General features: G+C 44.7%; 1 protein-coding gene across 2 annotated transcripts in view; it reads left to right on the top strand.

The window, feature by feature from the left end:
* The window catches only part of PRRC2A (proline rich coiled-coil 2A), a 64,897-nt gene that overhangs the window by 21,826 nt on the left and 18,050 nt on the right, over positions 1 to 25,021 (top strand). The window contains exons 2-19 of one of the 2 annotated variants that reach the window (XM_018564772.1): positions 2,708 to 2,849; positions 4,372 to 4,549; positions 6,023 to 6,122; positions 6,383 to 6,455; positions 8,605 to 8,748; positions 9,620 to 9,801; positions 12,222 to 12,301; positions 14,144 to 14,283; positions 14,373 to 14,457; positions 14,565 to 14,793; positions 15,757 to 16,039; positions 16,964 to 17,190; positions 17,885 to 18,176; positions 19,796 to 19,997; positions 20,973 to 22,919; positions 23,020 to 23,231; positions 24,679 to 24,773; positions 24,865 to 24,976. In XM_018564772.1, coding sequence (XP_018420274.1) covers positions 2,738 to 2,849; positions 4,372 to 4,549; positions 6,023 to 6,122; positions 6,383 to 6,455; positions 8,605 to 8,748; positions 9,620 to 9,801; positions 12,222 to 12,301; positions 14,144 to 14,283; positions 14,373 to 14,457; positions 14,565 to 14,793; positions 15,757 to 16,039; positions 16,964 to 17,190; positions 17,885 to 18,176; positions 19,796 to 19,997; positions 20,973 to 22,919; positions 23,020 to 23,231; positions 24,679 to 24,773; positions 24,865 to 24,976 — 4,693 coding nt within the window. In that variant the 5' untranslated portion in view covers positions 2,708 to 2,737. Of the gene's footprint in view, positions 1 to 2,705; positions 2,850 to 4,371; positions 4,550 to 6,022; positions 6,123 to 6,382; positions 6,456 to 8,604; positions 8,749 to 9,619; positions 9,802 to 12,221; positions 12,302 to 14,143; positions 14,284 to 14,372; positions 14,458 to 14,564; positions 14,794 to 15,756; positions 16,040 to 16,963; positions 17,191 to 17,884; positions 18,177 to 19,795; positions 19,998 to 20,972; positions 22,920 to 23,019; positions 23,232 to 24,678; positions 24,774 to 24,864; positions 24,977 to 25,021 lie in introns of both variants that reach the window. The other variant, XM_018564773.1, reaches the window with a different exon arrangement.

Consider the following 25,021-nt stretch of genomic DNA (forward strand, 5'->3'; position numbering starts at 1 on the left):
AAGCCTTAACCCCATAGTTCTCCTTTAACCCCCTTCTGAAAACACTAGTCAGCTTGTCTTGGGCTTCATTATCTTCTTCTAGGTTTCTCACAAGAACAAGCCTGTAGATCAGATCAAAAAATATAAAAGTTGGAAGGTCAGCGTGATAGTCGGGCTTCTAATTTTTACAAAAACACCGGTCATCATTGGCAGCTTTCCTGTTTTCTCTTATGACAGGTTTCCTTTTTGGTATGATACCGCACCACACTGGTGACTCAAAGTAATAAATCTAAAGTATTAATCATTTCCACCTAGTATGTTACCGTACACCACCTGGAGAATGGCCGTCTGTTAGTTCAACAGCAAATGATAGAAGTAAAATTCCCTAATTGCCCTAACCTTGTGTGTTCTCCTGTCCCTCAGCAGGGATGTATGGGAATGGTACCTATGCATAGAACACTCCGGTAAGGTAACACTTGCAGAGCATTCACTTCCTGCTTTGAAAGGGCAAAATGACTTCAGTTTGGCAAAGCAATGCACTCTGGGATTTCCTTGTCATCAGCAGAGCATTGCTGGGAAATCTCATCTGTAATCTCAGGAGATCTCAAGGGAAGGCATTTTCCTCCCCTGAGATGATGTGCATGGTCACATGTCCTAGTCACATGTGCCAGATTCCAGGAAGTAATAGGAGAGCTAGTAGTCTGCCCTTAGGGCCGGTTCACACCACAAAGAGTGCGTTCCAGAGTGTTCGGCCTCTGAAATGCCAACCGGCCAGCTCCCCGTGCCACAGCATTTTTGCAGATCGTACTGGATCGGAATGCAGGCACCAATGTGCCACGCGTTTAGGCAGGGGGCGTGGCTGCAGTGCATTGACTTCAGTGCACCGCCACGCCCCAGGGAGCCGGTTGGGTTACGTTCCAGAGGTCCAATACCTCTGGAATGTAACCAGCCCTTAGTAAACATGGCCACTGTCAGAAGACTGGGGAAGAAAAGAGAAATAAGGTGTACAAAGAATACAAAGCCGGCAATTATCTAGAAGTATGTGCTTGTAGATTGTCATTACTAAATATTTCTAAAGGTGTGTTTGTTGTTATTTTAAAGATATGGGTACAGGCCGGCTTTAAGGTCAGTGTATTCCATCAGATCATAGTCCAAAAAACAAAATTGAATTCCAGAGACACCATTTAGGGTTAGACACTACTGTCACCTGAAATAAGTGTTCCCCTCCTTTCCACTGCAAGTCCATTCTGGGCTGATGAATCAAGTAAGCAATTAAGCACCGGATTTTTTTGTGTGTGTGTGTGAGAATTTCCGAGAGTGTATGAGATTGTGGCTGTGTATGTATGTCAGTGTTTTAGAGGGCCTGTTCACACTAGTACAGCACATTAATCGCACAGAAACGTGCTATTAACACACTTTACACGCAATTACACCTACAGTGCGTAGGTTACACAGGTTGAGAAGCGCTGTTCTAGACTGTGTCTCTACCAGATGCAGATGGCTCAGTTGATTTTGGAAGCTGACATTCACAAGATGGGTTTGAAAGTGGAGCCCAACCCAGCCATCCCACCCAGTATGGTACTAGGCAATGTTCTGCCTGCTGCTGCTGGAGGATGTCAGATGGATTGTGCCTATACATTGGACAACCTTTCTATGTTTGTGGGTGCTGTACAGTGGTTGTGCCTTGCTGTTCCTTTGTGTCAGTCCATGCCTGTCGGTGACATCTTGATTGATCTGATCTAAGAGGAGTGTTCTTTAATACATTTGTACATAAAATACTGTCCTCGCTGTCAATGTATAGTTAAAGTAAACTTGCAACCATACCAAAATAACACGAACCGCACTGCCCATAACCTTTGCAGCACCTTCTTTACTTCCTGCAAGCAGAGGTTAGATTTGGCCACATTCCACAATACAATGGAAATGGAGCTTGGAGGAGAATACTTTAGGGCAGTGGTTCTCAACTCGTGGGTCGCGACACCCTCTGCAGTGGGTCGCGGCGTCATGTCTGCATAGACCGGCCCATCTGCATTAGAGAGAACTAGAGGGGGAATTTGTGGTTCAAGAAATATTTAATTTTTATTCTTTATAAACTTTTTTAATTTTTTTTAATTCATTTCCTTTCAGCAAAATATATATTGCTGAATACTGCACAAGTTGTTTTGTGTAATAAATTAAAATGTTTCAGAAATGAAATCATTTTTGGGTCACGCCTTAATGACCAAGGAAACATGTGGGTCCCGAGGTTACACAGGTTGAGAACCACTGCTTTAGGGTCACAAATTGTATCCGATCACTTTTTACTGCTCAGTAGGCCTCACAAGAGTGAGACTATACTTGGTGTATGGTTATAATCCATAATGACCATACTTATCCTCTAGAAGGAGCGTCTTGGCTTGATCTGCTAGTTTGATGCGTCCCAGCAGCCATTTTGGAGAGGGCATTGGCTTAATAAATGTTGGATTTTCCATACGGATAGATCCTTAGGACTTGGTGACCAGTTCATGGCAGACATGGCAAATACTATAATGGTGGCAGCTATAGAAAGTACAGCTGAAGCTGCCACACTGAAGCAGTTGATGTTCATAGCCTGCAATAGCTGCAGATTAGCTTGCTTGCAATTGGCGCAATGACATGGCCAAGTAATTGTGATCTGCTAAAGTTTTAGAAGGGCCAGACTGTTTTTTTTTTTTCTCTGATGTTCCCTTTTCCTTCAATTTTTTTTCTTCCAGTCTTTACTCAATGAGCTTCCCCCGCAATGTCAGAGCGGCCGGGGCAGACTGCAAAAGGGAAGGATGGCAAGAAGTACTCGTCCCTCAACCTGTTTGATACATACAAGGGCAAGTCCTTAGAGGTGCAGAAACCAGCAGGTAAGACAATTGTTAGGTAGTTTGTTTTTCTGGCAGCTCCATGTGGTGCCCCCGGCTATGAAATGAGAAGTACGACATGTGAGCAGAGCCACCTTTAGCAGGCCTGTCTGTGAAGGTAATGCATTTGCTGTATAACAGAGGAATATTACCCTAAAGAACACTGTCCGGGTCTGGTTCTTCTTATCCATGTAGCTGCCATATACGTTCCTTTCAGCACATGGAATGGCACAGAGGGTGAAAGAAAACTTTTGGTACCCGTTGAACTGAAAGCTACCTCGGTGCCTTTGCACCATCCTGTGTGTTTTCACATGCAGCTTGGCTGCCGTATGTTGGCAATGGAATCTTTCACACTGAAGGACAGTTTCTGGGTTGTGCTCCTGAACTGCTACAGCAATTATAGAGGTCCTCCATTTGTATGATTTCATTGAACCTGGGACACAGCAGACCATTTGGTAATAGGCCATGTTCCCATTAGGATGGGTATTAGGCCAAGCAAATTGTTCATTGCTCCTTTCCTTTGGGCTATATATACACCTCTCTGCTTAGGATGAGTGAGCCCAGTTTTCACTCGGACATAACACAGCCATATTGTTTGCATTAGAACTTCCTGCTGATGAAGATAACTGTATAGGAGTAGTTTCATTTATCGTCTGTCAGTGTCATACTGAGCTCCCAAAATCAAAGATTTGCTCCCTATTCTACTAGGAAACTGCACTTATAAACTGCTGGTCCAAACGACTATATTTTTAAGCAGTGTCTATAGTCCTTTGCTCAGGGAATGGAGTTCAAAGTGTTCGTTCTGCATACCAAATTTGCTGTAGGTTATCGAGATGAACCGTGAATTCTTCCATTATATTTTATAAAGGACACAATGGGAACTTTGAGCAGAACATTACATAAGGTGAACTCCAGGCCCAGACACTTTAAATATATACGGATATAAATCCACGTTATGTGCATCTAATGCATTTGCAAACCCACAAATGACCTTGTAAAACCATTGGTATCACTGAGCTACTCGTAGAGCAGAGCTGTGGTAGGGGGCCCAACAGGTCCTCCTACTACAATCTGTCTGCAGAAGACTACAAGGGGCCAATACAAGAACAGTCACCCTACACAGGGAGAGCAGCAGTGACTTTGTTACAGGCAACCTCCTCAGAGGCAAGAGTTGTTTCAGTTGCACAGATCTGAAAGAAATACACAAAGTACACCAGAATTTGAGTAAGACTACACATGGTTCTTGTAATGAGACAACATGGGGCTGATTTATAATGTGTTTGCATAGCGTATTACTATCACTATAAGGGGATGAGGTTTTAGGTAATGCCTATGCTCTTCGGCTCCATCTAGTGGCAGTGATGCACATTGTTTGCAGAGTTCACAGCTATGTACTGTGTTAATACACTATAAATCAGCCCCCATGCTCGAATTTTCTAATGCCTTGTGTGGTTCTTTTGGCTATTACAGATTTTGGAGCATTTTTAAAAAGTACATTTTAAATTTTGACATATTTTCTTCTTAGTCACCCCCCGCCATGGCCTGCAGAGTCTCGGTAAAGTTGCCATTGCCAGGCGTATGCCCCCCCCAGCAAACCTGCCGAGTCTGAAAGCAGAAAATAAAGGGAATGACCCAAATGTCTCACTAGTTCCCAAAGACGGATCAGGATGGGCAAGCAAGCAGGATACACCAGAGCCAAAGAGGTGAGGAGCTGCAATGCTGTCTGTGGTTGAGCATCAAGTTCTATTCTCTGCAAGCAGTGTTCTTATTTAGTTGTACTTTGTAAAAAGTTCTGCTGTATATTCTTGTATTTGTACGTGGATTTCTACTGTGATGGTAAAATGTATCAAAACTTAAAAGAGAACTATGAGGTAAGTAAGTTCTCTTAAGGGTCACGGGAGGTTATATACTAACCTCCTTCCGTGACCCAAAGCTCAGTATATCGCAAGCTACAGCTCGCCGTATACTGAGACCGCCGCAGCCGGGACGGATCCCGACATTACTGTCGAGATCCACCCAGCTGCGTGAGTGACAGCTGGCTCTGCCTATCTAGAAGCAGAGCCATCTGTATCCGCCCCTTCCCCGTCCATTCCTCCAGTCAGCGCTGGAGGATCAGAGGCGGGGAATCCCTGCGGGGAGCAGTAAGTGACAGTCACGGCTCTCTGCAGGGAGATGATCGAGAAGTGAGCGAGCGACGCTATGTGTTCACTTCTATTGAGACGACGTGTGACAGTTTCATTGTGTCACGTCGGCTCAAACTATGAGGATGAGGGATTTAAGAACAAATGGAATGATTTGAAGCCAAAAAATTATCATTTTGTAGAGGAGGCAGTGGGGAGGTAACATCATCTCTCCTCCAATCACAGAACTCCTTGTATTCTCTTTTTTTTTTTTTAAAAACAAGGAATTTTGTGAATGGTCAAGTAGTAAAGAGGGGCAGGTAATGTGACCGGAGCACTTCACTAACGACTGTGTAGTGTTGAAGCCGGCAGGCTACAAGGTAAGATTTGTATACTTTTGCTGAAGCTCTTCACACATAACATGCAGCTTTTAAATGACCGTTTACCCACCCAGTGAGGTGTCCATGTTTCCTGTTACATCCTGAATACACATATAGGTGTAACACGGTTTCAAGGTAATCTTAGCCTTTTATCCCCTTCCTGTTCTATAGGGGCCTATCTGATTTGGTTATCCCTATGCTTCTAAAGGCTAGTATATTGAATTTGCTCAATGTCTACCATCACACCTGGAAGGTATACGTCTCGTGTGTGGCAAGGATGTTCCATCCCAGAAAGTACACCTTGGGACGAATCCTGTCCTGGTCAAGTCTTGAGTAACATGAAGGGTCAAATCTCAGCCCTAGCAATTCTTTTTCAGAGACCACTTGCTTCTCACTCCTATTGAAGGCCTTCGTCCACGGTGTGCCTCACATTGTCCCCCGTTGTACATGCCCCAGTGAATCCATGGGATCTCAAACTGGTTCTGTCTGTTCTTCAGAAACCACCATTTGAAGTTCAAATGGTGGTTTCTGAAGAACAGACAAAACCAGTTCACTTTTTGAACTTATCGGGGATATTCCTCTGTCCACTCTGACAAGGCTGCCTTTCTGAATAATTCCATTTCATTGTCCCTTTATTTTATTCATTTTTTTCCTAATCTATTCTTTCCCACTTTAGTACCGATGCCTCTCCAGCACCGCAGCCGGAGTCGCAGCCACAGCTGGCTTCACAGACTTCTGCATCAAACCAGTCGAAGCGACCCCCAGTTCCTCAAGAGGTACTGTCATGCAGCGCTACACCTTGAATCCTTCTTAGAAATAGCTTGTGGCTATTCCTATATATTATATACTTGTATGGTCTGTCATCGTCCAATAGGGACTGGTTTTGCTATTTGTATAATCTGTGGATTCATACTATTTCATAGAATTTGGAGTTGGTCTGCCTTGCCTTATTCACATGGAAAATGTTTTGTTTGATGTGTTTTAAATAACATGGAAATTAATTTGCTGCTAAATATTGTCTTTCTTTCATTTTCAGCCCCCCCAACCAGCCGTCGTCGTGGTAAAGACTTGGGCACAAGCCAGTACCACACATGTAGCACAAGGAGATGGTATGTAACTTGTAACGTGGCACAGTGTTGGTTCAGTGTAATCAAAGTTTGCCACTTGGTCACCTCTGCGCACACTCAAATGTGACAGTATTTAGGTGACCAGCTCGGCGTCAAACCCACTTGCCCAATGCTCAGCGCACACCTTACAATCTGGCAGTACTAACGCCTTTAGATCTACCAAACAATTGTTATTGCTGTTCTTCTCTGAAGTATGAGTCTGGCGTTAATACTTACTAACCTGGAAAGAGAGCATAGAATAGAACATCAGAGTGAAGTCAGCACTCCTGATCCTGCATATGTTCTCTACATCACTGTTTAAGCCATGACATTAGCGTGATAGCAGGGAGAGTAGCATTTTCAGAAGGATAGGTCAGCAGTTGCCGGCTCCTTATTCTATTTGCATGTTTTCTTTCAGCCTCCCTGAAACCCTGGATGCTAGTATGAAAATATAGAGATCACTTGAAAAGTTAGAGATTTGGACCAAAGCCTTCTTTTCCTTGTTTTCTGGCCATCAAAATGAGTGACCTTACTAGCCAATAGTAGAAGGGAAATGGTCAAAGCTCTGACTTGTAGCTAAAGGTAATATTTACATGAGGGCACCTGGGATTTCACAAAGTCTAGGGTTGCTAGGTAAAGAACTGTGAGTGCATGGTATTTCACTGAGAGGCCAGTTTCCCAAGGATATATTGACTATTTACTTTCAAGGAAACCTAAACTACGTACAGACATAAATAAATAATGCCGTGGCTTGGTAGCACGCACAATAAGTTGTCTGCCCTGACCTTTAGCACGCTCCAATGCTTCCCCAATCAACTACTGAGCACCAGTAGAAAAATAAGAGTAAACATTGACTGCTGGATCACCGTAAGACTTGGTATCGTCTAACCTAAATTGGATGGCGCCTACCTGTATAATCACATGCATGTTGCAAAGAAACAAAGGCATTGGTTACTACAGGCTGCATCAGGCCAACCAAAAGTAGTGTAATTATTAACAAATTGCAAAGAGACAGTACAAATATCGCTGTATGAAATCACCACCTCCAACAGTAAATGCAAGAGAGTGTTGTCTTTACTCACACGTCTGTGTTACACTCCCCAAAAAATCAGCACAAGCTCTGTGGCATACCTACTGGCAATAACCAGTACAATTAGATCATTTCTTCTGAAATAGCAACATCAATAAGAAGTGCATGAAACACATTACTACTGTACACAGGTAGCAGGTTGTTCATTCATCTGCATTTCATAAAGATTTTCTGATCCTACCAGGTGTACTTGCAGTACTGTACGTCTGGGTATGTGACCCTCACGCTGCCTCTCTGTTTATTATTATTGGTGGAGAACTGTTTGGGTCTTCCTGCAGAGCTAGTGACATTCAAAAAGTCTATAATGGCATAGGATTTATTATGGTGGCATTCAGCAGTGGGGTGGGTGGTAAAAGTAAGAGCAGGCACCGTCATGAAACCTGGAGATTGGTTAAAGGGTAATTCATCCAATCTACCCCCCCTTCCCTCCCTCCGCCCCCACCTATACTTGCCTTTTGGCCGAATAATCCTTCCCGGCCGCTGGTGGGGGTGTATTATCCATTTCCAGTAATGTTTCACAGCCCTGTTCTGTGGATTTTGGATTACAAATGGCGAGCACTCATTGGTCAGCGCAAACTAAATTCAAAATCCAGAGTGCAGGGCTACACATGAGTACGAAGTATGAATAATACACACGCATCGGCAAAGGGGAAAGACCGTTCAGCCAAAGGTAAGTATAGCCGGGGGGAGAGAGAGAGGGGGCCAGATTGGACGGGGTAAATCCATTTCCACCTCATTTGAAAGTTTTACTTTGACCAATAAAAGGCCTAACAGAGGAGAGGCTGACTTATAGTCATCTGATTTCAAGTGCACATAATGGCTCCCATCTTGATGGAATCCATTGGCTGGTAGTCCCTCTCCTGATTTTTATTTTTTTTTAAATAGTGATCAATAAAGTTAATTTGATTGATTTTGTGCAGCAGTAGAACTGCACACGTTTATAGAGTGGCAAAAGCTACTCTAAGTGAAGCCATGTTTCCTGTTTTTGTATATACTGTAATTGGATAGATGTACTATAATTTGCATACCTTTTTTCTTCTTTTCTTTGTACTGTCCTGGTAGGTGGAAAGGCATCAAGCCAACTGTCGCCATTCTCTCGAGAGGAATTTCCAACCCTGCAGGCGGCTGGGGACCAGGACAAAAGTGGGCACGACCAGAACACCTCCGCTGTGTCGTATGGGCCAGGACCAAGCCTCCGCCCCCAGAGTAAGGATTGTGTTGTGTATGGGGCTTCCATCAGGTTGCAGTCTAGAATACTTTATAGCCTTGGTTCTCAACTGGTGGGACGTGACCCAAAAGTGGGTCACAACCCCATGTTCAGTGGGTCACTGCATGCCTTTCACTTTTCTAGGTGAGAGGCTTCTCAGCCTCCCCCTAGCGCAGCAATGTCAGTCCTCACAATAAGCAGCCATTCACAATATGCTGCCCAGTGCCAAGTGTCAGCTTGGGTGGGGGTATGGCTTTGAGGCACCTCTACAGGGCATGCAAGGAACTGTACAAGCAATGCACATATGGATGGAGCTTCATTACAGCGCAGCAGCCCGCATTGGACCCCAGGCTGAGGATCCACTCCAGTTCTCATCAGATAGGGAGACTGGATGGATCTTTAAAAAAAGAACAAAATTTAGGTGTGTGTGTTTTAGGGCAGATTCACACTAGTACAGCGCACTAATCGCACAGTCCCATGCAATTAATGCACCTTACCACACATTCAGGTGTGGAAGGTGTGTTGCATTGCCATTCATTTGAATGGCTCCCCAAACGCACCTCCCAAACACAGTTCGATCGCCCGCACTGGAATGCACGGTACCACAATGCGGTGCGACTTGGGTCACAACTTAATGACCAAGGACAAATGTGGGTCCTGAGATTACACAGGTTGAGAACCACTGCTTTATAGTGTCTAGCCAGTCCAGTTTTAGAAGAAGATTTTTGCCAGGCTCCTGGTTTATTAAGGCCTTCAATAGGAGACGCTCTAGTGTCCCCATATTGCCAGATCTGGTTGTGTTTCCCCCTTTTTGTATGTTATGCGCTGTCATGTAATTGATCTTGCTGACTGTCTGTTTCTGCTCCACAGATGCCACCTCCTGGAGGGACGGGGGCGGGAGGGGGGGGCTGGCTCCAGGCTCCCTGGATGGGGATGGCCGTGAGACTCCTGACATGGCACACGCCCCCAGCAATGAGCCAGCCCCCCGTCAAGGGCTGCCTCCCCCTGCTCACCAACAGTTCCCTCCATATCGGGGGATGATACCACCATTCGTGAGTATGCAAAGACCTCTGTCACTGTTACTTTCTCTTTTTTTTTTTTTACATTAGATTACAGAAGTCTGTATCTTGATGCAACATTTTTATTCCATTTTCCTTGTATAATGCTTTTGGGGTTAGGGGGTAATGTCCATTGCTTCCCTATGTAGCTCTTTTTTCACATTGGATGAGTAATATTAGTAGTGACAAATATGGTATACCACTGGAGTGTTGTAATTACACATCAAACACATCTTTCTTCAGCATGATCAAAGCACACTAATAAGTTCTGACTGTGCTGCCATTCAGCAATGAGGGAGTGCGGAATACAAAGGCCGGTATTATCATTGGACACCGTAGACTTGTAGCCAGGGAACAGTATCGGCTTTGTACTCTTTGTACTCTTTGGCCTATCAGAAATTAGAATGCAGATATCTCATAGAAGCCTATTTACACAGTCATAATATTCTAAGCCAAGCACAAGTGTTTAAAGGGTTATTAAACCCTCGCGTGTTTTTGCATATATCTATGGCTAGCAAGCAGTTGATATATGCAAAACTTAAAAAAACAAAAACCTTTTGAAACAGGTTTAAACTTACCTGTGTCTTCGCCGCACACTCCCGTCCGAACATCTGAAGAGTCTCGGGAGGCCGCAAAGGATCTTGGGGCGGGCGCTTGCGCAGTTCAGATGTTTGGCCGGGAGACGCAAGGTAAGTCTATGGAGCAGTGTGCACCCGGATAGACACCGTAGGACGTCAGAGAAGAGGAGTCAGCGCTGGATCAGAGACCTGCACCAGCACTGGAGGGACAGCTGAAAAGGACAGTAAGGAAGAAGATGATCGAATAAAGAGGCATCATTTAAGGTAAGTCCTGACACTAACATTGGGGGGAGGTGAAAAAAAATAATAGCCTTTAGTGTCACTTTAAAAAAGATGATCCTGGATGTAGGGTAATGCTTTTGGTTTGTGTACCTACAGGCAACTTTCACAAACTGTAACTTTTAACTATTAGGACAGGGCAGGTTTATTCTAAATGTGTTATTATTTTTTGTGACTTTTTATTTCCATCCTTCACCCTTCATCATAAAACTGCACAATGCGGGACAGCCCAGACAGTAGAGAGAATCCAGAACTCTGCAAACAGGCTAATTTTCCTAATTATAAATTATGCCTGACCATAGTTCTTTTTGGGAACGGGTTGCCCTCTTAGCACTTCTTAGCATCTTATTAAACAAACTGCCCTAAAATATATATAATATCCTGCTGGTTGTGCCACTCCCTAAGCAGTCCAAAGAAAGCAGCTATCACTGGCAGCTAGGTATAAGTGTAACATGGGTTAGGTTACCATTTTTATAGCTTGTATTAAAACATCTGTAAAGTCTGGTCAGCTAACCCGCCCACAATAACACTATCTCATTTTGGCATAATACGTTTACACAAACGTTTCAAATGCTCCACAACAATCTTTTTTTTTTTCATTATTATTTGTGGTCATGTGACTGCTGGGTTACAATTTCCTCCTATAGCTCCCAGCAATGGTGGCAGAGTCTGCTGTATTGACACTGATACTCCTAACCGGAGCCACTTTCAATCTAAAGCTAGGGATGGCCTTTGAAGTAAGGTGGCCATATGTAATTACAGGCTGACTATGTGATAGCATAGTGAATGCTGTGTGTCCTGTACACTGCTGCAGGGAACTCACTGGACAGCACAATGTAACCTGTTATCATGGTCCTGACAATCCACGAAGCTGAAGCTGCTGGCAGGATCACCAGGTGTTTGATGTATACTTCAGAAATAGAAGAATAAAGGGCATGTATAAGAGTTAAAAGTAACAAAAGTAAACATTTTCTGGCTACTACATTCTGGGCTCTATAAACACTTTAAAGCCACTGGCGGCTTTTATGTCCGGCTACGGTTCCTTCGGGCAGGGATCCCAGTTGATTTGAGACAGCTTGAGGTGCTCAGCCTGTACGAAGCAGTGACCGTGTGAGGACTGCAGCTGTTTGCCTTTGTTCAGATGCAATCACACATGCAAGCTGCTTGCCAGGACTTTGTGTACATGTCCCTGCTGCTGCTGCCACCACCGACTTATGACATAGGTCTGTGGCTTAACTTTTTTGGGATTGGTTATTTTTCCTTTTGGCACATAATGATCACATGATTGTGCAGGTACAAGTATCTGCAGTGGAATGAGGTCACGTGCTTCCCCAGCCAGGTATATTGTGCTGGCTATGGTAAAGGAAGAAGTGACAGGACATCTTTTGAGAGGGGAGTATCAGTGGTTCAGGATGAGGTGGGGTTGGGCAGAAAGGGAAGAGTACCAGTGTCTTTTTAATTGCTCAGTATGTATTAGAATAGGAATTTTAATTATATATTCACTATTGGTCACTGCAGAAATGTTTTTGTAGTCTTACTTTATTATTATTTTCCTAGATGTATCCCCCATATTTGCCGTTCCCTCCTCCGTATGGGCCACAAGGAGCCTTCCGCTTTCACGCTCCAGATGCTCCAAGGTACTAGAGAACTTTTAGCCTTATCTATGGTGACAGAGAGGGGTTCATTTGTGGTAAGGAACTAGGGCTGCAGCTAACGATTATTTTCATAATCGATTAGTTACCTGATTATTTTCTCAACTAATCGATTGGTTGTATAAAATAATTTTCTCTCTCTCTCGATCTCTTAATCTCTCTCTCAGTCTCTCTCTCGATCTCTCAATCTCTCTCTCAGTCTCTCTCTCAGTCTCTCTTTCGATCTCTCAGTCTCTCACTCGATGAGCATAGTTGCCAACTATTCTCATCGATTACTATCGATTTAGTCCATTAGTTGTTGCAGCTCTATAAGGAAATGCTGGTGTTGCTCATATCAGCCAGTAAGATTCTTTCTATTTTTCTCCCATCACTCACTTGAGTACATTGCATGGCCGGAGAATTTTAGGGTCTAATACTTTCATGCTTGACATCTGTCCAGTGGGGACATAGTATGCAACAAAATATAATATTAGTAAAATGGGGAGGGGTTAGAACCTCTGTGAGGTCCTTATTAATGTCTGTGTCTTCCTGTCCCAGAACTCCATCTTCCTTCATTATTTGTCCTGCTTTCACAGGGGCAGAAAATCACATACATGTAATAACCTGATAGAGGTTCTTATCCTTCCCCAGCCCCCCAAGCAATAGGACAGATGGAGGAAGCACAGATCAACTGATGGACCATCAGTCAGAGGCAGCAGATAGGCCTTAGATGATCTCACACTGCGGATATATTTTTCAAGCGCACTTCCAACACAAAAGTCAAATCTTTCTGGGTACTGCATAGGCACAATTAACGTTTCTTGATGTTCCCTGTAATACGGCAGATTTTGAGTTCAAGCTGTGCCCAAGCTATGCACACTGAAGGATTAACATATCTGAACAAGCAGTAGAAAGCACTTTAAAACAGCCCTCATCCAGCTGTTTAGCTGAAGGCATTGTGGGGATATTTATCTTCAAAGATCATAAGAGAGGAACGGAAATCAAAGCTTCCCTTTATTTTTGTATGGAGAGCAGGATCGTGGCAGGCTGCCAGCCGTCTAATGCATACACGAGCTAGATGTTTCTAAGCTGTTAGAAACAGACTGAAAGGCACCTTTTGTTCACCTTTTGAAGAAAAAGAATAAATGTGCACACAATGAAAGGAAAAATGTGCAATCATTAATTTTTTGCATTTGAGCATTGCAATGGTGATCAGTGGATTGTGGGTGCAATGTACAGGCTCCTGCAGACTATTCCCCCAGCACTAGGCACATACGGAGGTATAGACCTCAGTTATAGGACTGGAAGAAGTAATCGGTGGACTTCAAGTGCGGTGACGTCACTGCACTTGTGCGCCATTGAGATCTGCCAGCCCCTCTGCCATGGTAGATGGGGCTTGTAGTCTTTTCATTCAAAGATCCTTTGATTCGTTGATGTGACTGCAGGGCGGAGCCATGTACAGCCATACCAAATTCAAATATCAACTGAAGACAGCAGAGGGGGAATGACTCTGAAATTCAGGGAAGGGGGTGGAGGTGGTTTACTTGTTTTGTGTTTCACCCTAAATATGAGTGTAACATGAATCATGGCCTGAAACGTTAACTAAGCCATGAATCTTGACTTTAGAGTATTTTTGTGATCTTTCAGGATCTTTCATGATGGATCACTGCCCAGTAGAAGTAGCTAGAGAGGTCAGCGGTTGCTCGGTTTAAAGCTATTTTTCTTCTTGTTAAGGATATATAAATACTTCATTGTCTATCATCTGTGCACAGGTACACCGTTTTTTTTTAATAAACTGTTCATGCTGCTTGTAAGTTTGGGGTATTTAGTCTCTGGCTTCCTGTGTAGATTTCCACGGCTGGCTCCTCCACGTGCTCCCCAAAACGCTCCCAGGTTGTCTGAAGCCGTTAACCGCCCATCTATCTTGAAGCAAGACGACCTGAAAGAATTTGATGAGCTGGATCAAGAGACGGATGATGGCTGGGCAGGTGAATAACTGGTCACTGGATTCTGTTGTTCTGCGTTAAGTGATCTCTGTTCACGATCAGTGACCCACTGATTCTCTTACCTTCTCCAGGGGCCCATGAAGAGGTAGACTATACCGAGAAGCTGAAATTCAGCGATGATGAGGATGGGAAGGATACAGATACAGACGAAAAGAGGTGTGTTGCTCCTCGTTTTCCCCCCAAAAAAGCCTTTTATTAGGTTCTGAGTATGTTGTGTCCTCTGATCTTGTGCCTTTAATATGATTGATTCATTGTATCTGCAGGGAGTCTCCTGTCTCTCTCACTGATAAGCCGCCGGTGCTCCCACCTCAGAATGTGGTGGAGACCTCTGATTCCAGGAAGGCCTCGCCTACAGAGGAGAAGCCTCCACCAACCAAAGCTGCATGGACGGAGGCGAATCGCGTTCTGGAGCCTTTACCGGCACCTACTGCCATTGTTCCCCCTCCTCAAAGGGGACAGTCTGCACATCGGGGGCCACAGCCAGAGCACAAGGTGAGTCTTCTATGTATATAGAAAGTGTCTAAGGAACCGCTCCAAGAACAATTTTTTAGAACAGTTTATAGTGATATTTAAAAACTGGTCTAGTTTTAGATGAGTTGTAAAAAGGGAAAGAGTTTCTAGTGAGCACACAGCTTGACTTATTATTGTGCTGGTTGTATTTGTATGTGATTTTTTTTTTTTTTTTTTTTAAACTGTCTGCATTACCCTACAATGCAGGGAAAAGAAAAGGGGTCACCCAACTTGCTATCTGAAAGTTGGAGTACCCCACAGGATTTGATGTCTGTGGTCAAAAAGCTGACTTCTGCACAAAATTATCTTCTGAAGGTCGGTGAAGGATTAAGGCAGAACTGAAGTCCACTGCTGGCACGCAGGGATTTTGTCATTATGTGCAAGCATGCACGGCATATTTGAACATTATGGCAGATCTACCTGCCAAAGGAAGTCCTCCAGCACTACAACAGTTGCGATGTCCCTAGTCACTGTCGCCGCTGCTTCTTTTGAGTTCAGCGTCTTCGGCCATCCTGATCAGCTGGCCCATGATGGCATAACTCCCATGGGCACACACAGGGGAGTTAATTCATCCTGGCACTTGGTAGATGACGGGAATGTACACCGAGATGTACATGCAGGAGCTGTGGTCACAGGAAATGGCTTGATGCTGGACATCAGCCAGAAAAAACTGCTGCAGGAGGACACGGAATGCAGTGCAGGTGCAGTAGGACACGGAATGCAGTGCAGGTTCATGGGTGAATGAATGGTATGTTGCAACATTTTTAGGTGGGATTATTTTATTTTGTTTTAATTATATCTTTACCGTAGTCCTGTTGAAAGATGGTTATAATTCACTTTTCCATTATTCCATCACTGAGTTAAATAAAAACAGTGTCTGCCTTTCTATCAATCTCTTAGCAGATACACTTTTAACTTTCTTTCATATTTTGTTCCTATTTTAAGGAAAAGCCGCCGGCATCCGTGGCTGTGGCACCTGCAGAGGATGAGGATGAAGCATGGCGCCAGCGCAGAAAGCAGTCCTCCTCTGAGATCTCCCAGGCAGTGGAGCGTGCTCGGAGAAGGAGAGAAGAGGAGGAACGCAGGATGGAGGAAGAGAGGCGAGCCGCATGCGCTGAGAAACTCAAGCGACTAGATATGAAACGCAGACCTGCGCCAGAAGAGGCGGAATTGGCAGGAAGGAATGGGGCCACTGATGTGCCGGAGCCTCCAGCCCAGAATGCCCCTGGTATGATATCTTAGACAAGCCATGTGTGGACAGATTTCCAATGACTTTGTGCCACCACCGCTCCTCTGTTCTTTGGTCTGCTACACTTATCCTGAGCTCTTGTCATCCACTGTACCTCTTCCTGCATCTCAGGCTGCAGGGATGTCACTCTGAAGTCAGATATCCACTTTAAAACTGATCTCCAGCCTTTCATTTAGTCCTGTACAGTTGTACTGGTTCATCTCCTGGACTGAAATGGCTTGCTTTGATTTCACTGCACACTGTGAGCTTTGCAATAGAAGCTTCAGCAAGTCAGATAGGGCTCGTCTCCTTTCTTGGCTGCAGGACGCACAGCATCATCTATCTTCTTGCCCCTGCCTGACTGTCCCTGGCATCTCCCTTTCAGTCATTGGATTATTTTTAGTCCAGTTATAGAGGCTCAGCACTCTATGTTAATGCAGCCTGCCTAAGAATGTCCACATCCCCATATTCTCATTCACCCATCAGGGCAATTTGATATTTGCTTAACTCTTTCCAAGATCCAGCCACTACTTGCATCAGGCCTGAGGGCTCTTGAGAGCAGCACTGAGACTGGGTGATGTGATGTTTTCTGGAACTTAAGTACAACACCTTCCCAGCCCCTTCTACCAGACATGATCTTCCTCCAATGAATACAGAAGCACAGAGACCCAGTGATGTCATGACTTGGTTTAGAATAAGGTTATTTAAAAAATGTAGTCAACACGTTGATGAGGGAGGAGGGAGAAGCAATAGAATGCAAAATATATAAGCAGATTAACCTTCAGCTTTAATATTTCATGTTGCGTGTAAATTTAAATGCAGATTGTCCAGTAGAACTAATGGGAAAATGAGTTCACATGTTTCAAACTTAGTGTTTTTTATGTATTTGTATGACCGTCCCTTCTGTTTTTTTCCTTCTTGCAGTGGTGGAACCAGCGGCAACTCCTGAACCTCCTCCGCAGCCTATAGTAGCTCTGCCACCAGCTGAAGTTCCCCAGGTAAAGCGTGAACCAAGCCCACCTCCCCGGCCAGAGCCCAAACAAGAGCCAGCACCAGCTGCTGTGAGCCGCCCGCCAGCTACGGGACCTTCCCAGGGAGGATACAATAAGTTTCAGAAGAGTTTGCCACCTCGCTTCCAGCGTCAGCAACAGGTAATGGGAGCAGAAATAGAACACACTGTAAGGGGCTGCATTCATTCTAGAGAGGGGCACAGTAACTCATCGCAAGAAGCACTTTAACATATCTGTTAAATATATTTAAATAGACTCGTTGGGCATAAAAAAATGCTGAAAGTATAAAGTGTAGTTGGCTAATCAAATGCCAGTATACCTTCAATGGCCTCAAATACCTTTCTGTCTTGGCCAATTGTACAGAAGACATCCCTTCCTACCTCCTGCATATTACTATTGGCTAGTGAGGCTGCCCTTTATAGTCGTGGACCAGTAGGATTTTTTTGGTGGGGCTTATCTTCAAGCTCCAACACTACCTGAAACAGTCAAAGATTTTCCTTCCAGAAAGGCCTAAAATTTTAGATTTTCATTCTTAACTAATTGCATTTTATGAACATTTATTTTTATTAATAATTACCTAGCTGCAGAAATTCGTCCGGAGTTCATCTTTAACTTTGGGGAATCTGGTCTATTGTCGCCTCTTTCAGTTTAATGTTTTATGGATGCAAGGATTAAGTGTTCTGTTTTATGGATGCAAGGATTAAGTGTTCATACTCGCAAGAGATTTGATGTACCTGTTAAACATGAACATAATTCTAACAAGTAGCACGACAGAAGGAAATTATAGTCCTGTTATGCTTTCTGATTTAGATGTATTCTGTTTTATGTGTATTAGGAGCAGATGATGAAGCAATGGCAACAGAACAGAGAGCCCACGCCACCCTCCCCTGCTGGACCTCCTCCATCACAACCGCTGTCAGCAGCCCAGCCACCACAGAAAACACTCTATGGAGGAGGGTCAATGGGAAGGACCACTCCTGTGGGCACACCGCAGCCACCTGCCCCCCTGCCGCCTCACGTCACTTATGACCCTCGATGGGTGATGGTTCCTCCTTTCATTGATCCACGCATGATGCAAGGGAGACCCATGGATTATTACCCTCCCCCAGCGGGAGTTCACCCTACAGGTGAGCAGTGGCAGCACATGAACAGAGAATTGGGCAGATTTAAAACCCAAGTACACCTTTCACACCACGACACGAGCATTCGTGTTTGTACCTCTGTGTATTCTAAATATGTTCACATTTTCAGAAGCGTAGAAATCATTTAATAATGTAGAATTTCCGTGTTGCAGAATATTTAAAAACTCACATTTACCATGTATTTCCATGGCCTTTTTCATGGACATTATGCACAAATATGCTGAGCCTGCTGCACATAGATGTGAACGAATCGCATAACTGCGGATCAGATTTTTCCTCGAAAAGCATGAAAAATAGTTTTGGCTGGAGTTTGAAATATAGTTTGGAATCGCTGAGGGTACTCTGTGTCTATATACAGTAAACTCCCCATTATCCAGCATCCACAGGGATTGGTAGATTCCGAATAAATGTAGTTTCTGGTTGCTTGAGAGTTACTATTAAAAATAGGTAACTAATGCCATACCCCATAACGTAAACTCTGTATAGACTTCATATTAATATTGAAATGCAGTGATGAAAAGCAAATTAAGACAAACAGACACATGATCATTTGCAGGATAATACATGCGGCAGATGAGCAAAACAGTGAGTACGCAGGGGATTTTTCTTTTTTTTTTTTACTGGTTAGATGAGAGTTCTGGTTAGTTGAATACCGGGTAACAGAGTTTACTGTAGTTAGTTTGAGGCCCCATTCACATGTAGCGACATACCTTTGCAGCGGCCGGGATAGCGCGACTTTCGGGGCGACGATCCAGCGACGGTAGCGCGACCTTCTCCGTCGGGCTCCATAGAAAAAAAGCAAAATCGCGCATAATCCGCCGAAAAAAGGGTCCGGTAGAAGTGACTTGCAACCGCGACGCGCGACATGGAGCTAAGACAGCTCCATTGACTATCATTAGCCGGCGACTTCTCGCGATATGGCGCTGCAAAAATGCACGATATCACGGATGGAAATCGCGCGATAAGTCGCTACATGTGAACGGGGCCTGAAGCTTAAAGCAGAGCTGTGAACTGTTTACCTGTCAAAATATTTGTACTTCTGTTCAGAGACTTATGTTATTCACAAACTCTATGTAGGTAGAAGGTCACTACTAGTGTCTATTCTTTGTGCCTTCCTCCAAGCTTGTTCATTAAACCTTGGGTTTACATTGCCTATTTGAGGTAATGTCTGTCCTTGGTCCTCCTGTAATTTCTGTAAACGCCCCATTTTTAGACCCCCAGGGATTAGAATGAGTTACTTGTACAAAGCAGTAGAGCCCAATAGACTCACTCCTTTATAGGGGTCCTATAGTTTTATAGGCAAACACATTAGCAGTAGTTGTGGAACTCCATCCAAGTCTTTTGCCATTATACATCTCCATCCGAGTCTTTTGCCATTATACTTCTCCATCCAAGTCTTTTGCCATTATACATCCAGTAGTAAAAACCTGCTGTCTTCTCTCAGCTTGGGAATGCGTACTTGTATTTATTGTTTGAAGAATTCCTATGTGAATTGGTGATGGCAGCAGTTATCTTTGTGCTCGGCATAACAGCTAGACCTTCTATATAATCTGCCCCAATCGTACAGTTATTTCCTGTTCTGACTTGCTGAATTCTGTTTCTAGGACTGATGTCCCGTGAGCGATCAGACAGCGCGGGGTCAGGATCAGATGGATATGAGCGACATGCTTCGCTAATGAGGGAGCGAGGGACTCCTCCCGCAGACTCCAAAGTAATGTGGGGCAACGAGATGTACAATCCTGCCGAAGCACGGCCAATAGCATCTCCTCTACGACCGAGTGCCGAAGAAGAGGAGCGGGATATGAGGTAGGTGGTGGAGCTGTTGTTTTCTATGGAGATGTTTTTGTGCACTTGTTTTCATTCAATGTTCGCAATGACTTTCACGTTGCTTGAAGTTTGTTTTTTTATATTACCTATAGAATATTTGCTGGGAAATACTCAAGTCTTTGCTGTATTGACATTTTTAATTAAACCTGGCACCTAGCCACCCTGTCATTTTGACTGAATGTATACAGTATGTGATATATTTGAGCAAGGGTGGCCAGACTCATTGACATTATAGGGTGGTATTGCTCTGCTTGTGAGGTATCCCAACATAGTAGATACTTCGTAAAACCAAAACGAGCTGCATATCTGACAAATTCTTCACAAATGTAAAAAAGGCGTTTTATTATTTATTCTAGAACCATGGAATGGATGGAGCCATGAAAATACCCCAAAAATAGAGCAGTTTCTCCCAGCATTTCTTCCTCTGGTATATGCCCTGCCTGTGGGAGGTTGGACACTAGGCTAAAGCAGAAAGGCACTACTCCTTCCTGTTGGCTTTACCTTTTTTGCAGGCCGTAAAAGCTCTGTTTTAGCTTAGTGTCCTAATAGTGTCTATTTTTCAAGCTTGTTGTACGCATGACATGGAATCTCACTACAGCTCATAGTGGAGTCTCACCAGACCCCCAATTGTGCCTTCATCCACAGGCCGCACTTCAGTAATCTAAAGGCTACTCATTTGAAATGACATTTGTTTTTGAAAAAATGCAAAAATCAACCTCTTTAATTTAGGTTTTTTTTCTTGTCCTTTGAGGGACACAGGAAGTTTTACTCTTCGGGTTATACCGGAGAAAGTTTTAGGTGCCGGTCTGCTAAAAATACAGGTATGTTAGGGCACCCTCTGATCAAAGCTACCTAAAATGTGTTAATTGCGTATGGCTGAGCTACAGGTGGGCTGAACTTTTTCACTTGTTTCTTTTGCTGGTTGTAAATTATTATTTTTTTCTTCAATTATAGAAGTGAAGCTCAACCCGTTCGTTCCGTCGCTCCTCAGCAGGCTCAACCTCCATCATACTTGGGCAATTTCACTTCTTACCAAGAAAATGCTGTTGCATCAACCCAACAACCGCATGTTGGGCATCGCTACCCTGGGGAAGAGCAGCGCACCTGGCATCAGCCGCATAACCATGCTGGGGGATCCCAAATACCACCGCAGCCTATTGCACAGAGACGTTCAGAATCTCAACCACCTCCAGTGTCTGTCCCCTCATCCCAGGCACACAGGGCTGATGATGAACCTGCTATACTGCGGAGGGAAGCAGCACCTCCACCTTCACAGCAAGATAACGCATCCAAAGTTGAAATCGGCAGTGGGCGGCCGAAGGAGGAAAGGAAGGAAATGGCCAAAGAGGAACCAAAGTTTGAAAAACAAACTACAAAGCCTGAGTACCACAGACCGCCTCCTCGCCGGGAGTCCAAGACAGAAACGCGCTGGGGACCAAGACCCGGAGAAGGAGGAAAGCGAAGACAGGAAGAGCCCATTGGTACAGGAGGAGCCTTTAACCAAGCACCTGCTCAGCGGCGGGCAGGTCCTATCAAGAAGGGTGGCAGACGAGAGGAGATTGTGACCAAAGAGCATCAAGATGCCAAGGTCAGTCAACCACTTCCAACGGTAGCGGAGCCACAGAAACCTAGACAAGCAAACTACACTAGCAGGGAGGGTGAACAAATAACAGGTTCACCTTCAAGACGAAGAAAAGAGACTATACCTGTTCCAGCTAGGAGCTCTCCTGCAATGGTTTCAGCATCTAGAGGCCGTGGCAGAGGAGAATATTTTTCAAGAGGGAGAGGCTTTCGGGGGGCCTATAATGGGCGAGGTCGGGGTGGCAGAGGAAGAAGCCGTGAATTTCGTGGTGGGTACAGAAGAGACGGCACTTTCTACAGAGATGACGGGGATGCAGATAACAAGCCTTTACCCGGATCTGGAGGACGGGAGCGGAATACCAGTGAAACACGCAGCGAGGGTTCTGAGTATGAAGAAGTTCCTAAAAGGAGGAGGCAACGTGGCTCTGAAACTGGTAGTGAGACAGAACCAATCCCTTCTGAGAAAGACCCTGGGAAAGGAGGACCTCCCTTGCAGCAGCACACAGATATAATGCCTGCAGGCAACCCAAGGCACCAAGAAAAAGGTAGAGATTCCGGTAGGGGGCGCATTTTTACACCAAGAGGAGTGCCTTCAAGAAGAGGTAGAGGAGGAGGTGCACCTCCATTGTCTATGTCCTGGAATGCTAACCCAAAACAGCAGCAGTCAGCACCTCCGATTCCTCCTGCACAGCCACCACCTCCTCCTCACAAAACAGAGAGGAAAAATGACAAAGTGATCGTGGCTATGAGTCCGCCAGCACCCAATGATGATCGGGTTCCACCTCCACCTAGGAGACGGAGACACGGAAGGGCTCAGCAGCAGGACAAACCACCTCGCTTCCGGAGGCTAAAGCAAGAGAGGGAGAATGCTGCCCGGGCAGGAAATGGGGGAGGCCCTCAACAACCTCCGCAACAGTTACCGACACAAGAGCACCACCAACGCTCATCACAGGCTGAAGAAGAACGCGTCATGCCCCGCCGTGGACATAAATCTCCCGACCCATGTAATGCTAACTCCGACCAGGCCAACGAAGAATGGGAGACTGCATCTGAAAGCAGTGACTTTACAGAGAAGAAAGATAGGGCTGATATGCCTGTGCAAAATGGAGTATCCAGTCCACCTTCCACTGGAGGGCGAGACCAAAGGAAGGATCTTTCAAAAAGGAGCTTCTCCAGTCAAAGACCAGTCATGGAGAGGCAGAATCGCAGACCCATGCATCCTGGTGGACCGAGGCCAGGCCGAGGCGGCGGCGGCGGTGGTGGTGGCGGCGGCGGTAGGAGTGGAGAGAAGAGAAGCTGGCCCTCTCCAAGAAACAGAGGGTGAGTTGCTATTGTGTGATTCAATACATCGGTATTTCTTAATAACGTATAGTTTGTTCTCTTCACATTTTCATACTAATTATCTTTCTTATGGTCCCAGTGGCAGGAGTCATGAAGATCGTCCTTCACAGTCTCTAACCCTTCCTCATCCTCCTCCAAATACAAGCGTTGTCTATCGGGTAGACCGTGTGATTCACAGCAACCCTGCGGGCATACAACAGGCACTTAGTGAGCTAGGACAGAAGCATGGAAAAGCCGTGTCCACCAGTCAAAACGTAGAACTGCCCAGTGGCCGATGTCAAACACCAGGAGGTAAGCACGATAATGCTTAAAGGAGTCTGGCAGCTCTCTAGCCAGTACATGAGTTTGAAGTATTTATGGCTAACTTTTCCCAAAACCGATCTTCTGTATTTGGCTGAGCATCAGTCATCTAACTAGCCATAGTTAGCAGACCCGTGTCTCTTGCAGTGGCAGGAAACTCAGTATTGTGTCACTGCATCCCCTCACGAGTTCCTAACAATGCAGTCACTTTTTTGCAACTTGGCTCCCCAATATGTTCTTTTTACATTAAGATTTTTTTAAAGGGAGCCTGATGCAGTATATTGGCAACAGTTTGTGGACTGCAGACCATTACACCTACATATGTGGACACCAATCCAAATGATAATTCGTATACAGGATTTATATAGCGCCAACAGTTTGCGCAGTGCTTTACAATATAAGGAAGACATTACAATCACAATACAAGTGTACTTATGACTTGTCCTGTGGTGGTCATGAGTTCAGGTGATTTCAGGGAACAACTATAAATACTTCAGCATGCAAAGACACTTTTGGAAAATTGTGTGTTAACCTTGTGGGGAAAGTCGTCTTCTGTCCAAGCATGACTGTGCCCAAAACTAGCTTCATAGAAACATGATTTGAGGAGTTTGGTGTGGAGGAACGTTGAGTGACCTGCACACAACCCTGATAATCACCTTGGGGGTAGATTTGTATGCATGTCTTCTCTTCTAACATCTGCACTTGACCTCATAAATGCTCTTTTGGCTGAGTGGGCACAAATTCACACACATCTGGGAGGGGGGAAGGCATTACAAAATATTAGGGCTGCAGCTAACGATTATTTTCATCATCAATTAGTTGCCGCATTATTTTTTCAATTAATTTATTGTTTTAAAAAAATATTCTCTCTCCCCCCCCCTCCCGTCTCTCTCTCCCCTCTCCCTCCTCCCCCTCTCTCCGCTGATAGTTGTCGCCAGCTATTTTCATGATCGATTATAATCAATCAGCTGTTGCAGCCCTACAAAATATTCCATGGGTCATATAGGTGTGATGGTCAGGCAGGTGTTCCCAAACTTTTGACCATACAGTGTACTGCCATTTGGGTTTGTAATCTCCATGACTGCTGGGCCAAGTTGGGATTTGTTGTGGTTGTATCTCACCACCGGGCTTATAAATCCAGCATGTGATTCAACTTGACACAACGTAAAAATGAAATCTGTTTTGGGTGGAGTTGACCTTTTAATGGCTCATTTAGAACAAGCCCTGGAGACAATTGTAGAAATAAAATGTCTGCGGTAATTATTATTTTTTTAAACCTGTATCTCAAAGTAGAAGCATCTGAAAATCCCCTTCTATTATGGTGTTTGGTGGTGGATTTGTACTTTAAGGCCCACTCTTTGGTTCCTTTACTGGGTACCTTGATTTAGCTAGCTGTCCTTATTCAGTGGGTGTTTGGTAATTGGTGATCCTCTTTCAGAATCTCTGCTGGCCGCCTGTGAATCAGTTAGTGAAAATTTTGCTGTTCCAAAGCGAGTTGTGTGCTCTCTGAAGCCACAAGAGATCCCACTGGAGGTACGTCAGTAGCAAAAGCTTCAGCCTTCCATGCCGTGTAACCCATTAGCTCTAGCACAGGCAGTCAAGGAGCACCATTGCTATTTTGTAGGTTACTGCTCGTGATGGGATCTCGGTGCCAGCCACAGTGTGGAAACGGCACGTCCCTCGTGGCCACCAGTTAGGAGCCTTCGAGTCAGGGGTCTGGAGCAAAGAGCAGAGCAGTAAGTTAGATAAGATTTTTTTACTAATCTACACCCAACTTGAAG

Source organism: Nanorana parkeri, unplaced genomic scaffold (genome assembly GCF_000935625.1).
Source record: "Nanorana parkeri isolate BGI_ZX_2015 unplaced genomic scaffold, ASM93562v1 scaffold779, whole genome shotgun sequence".
Taxonomy (NCBI): domain Eukaryota; kingdom Metazoa; phylum Chordata; class Amphibia; order Anura; family Dicroglossidae; genus Nanorana; species Nanorana parkeri.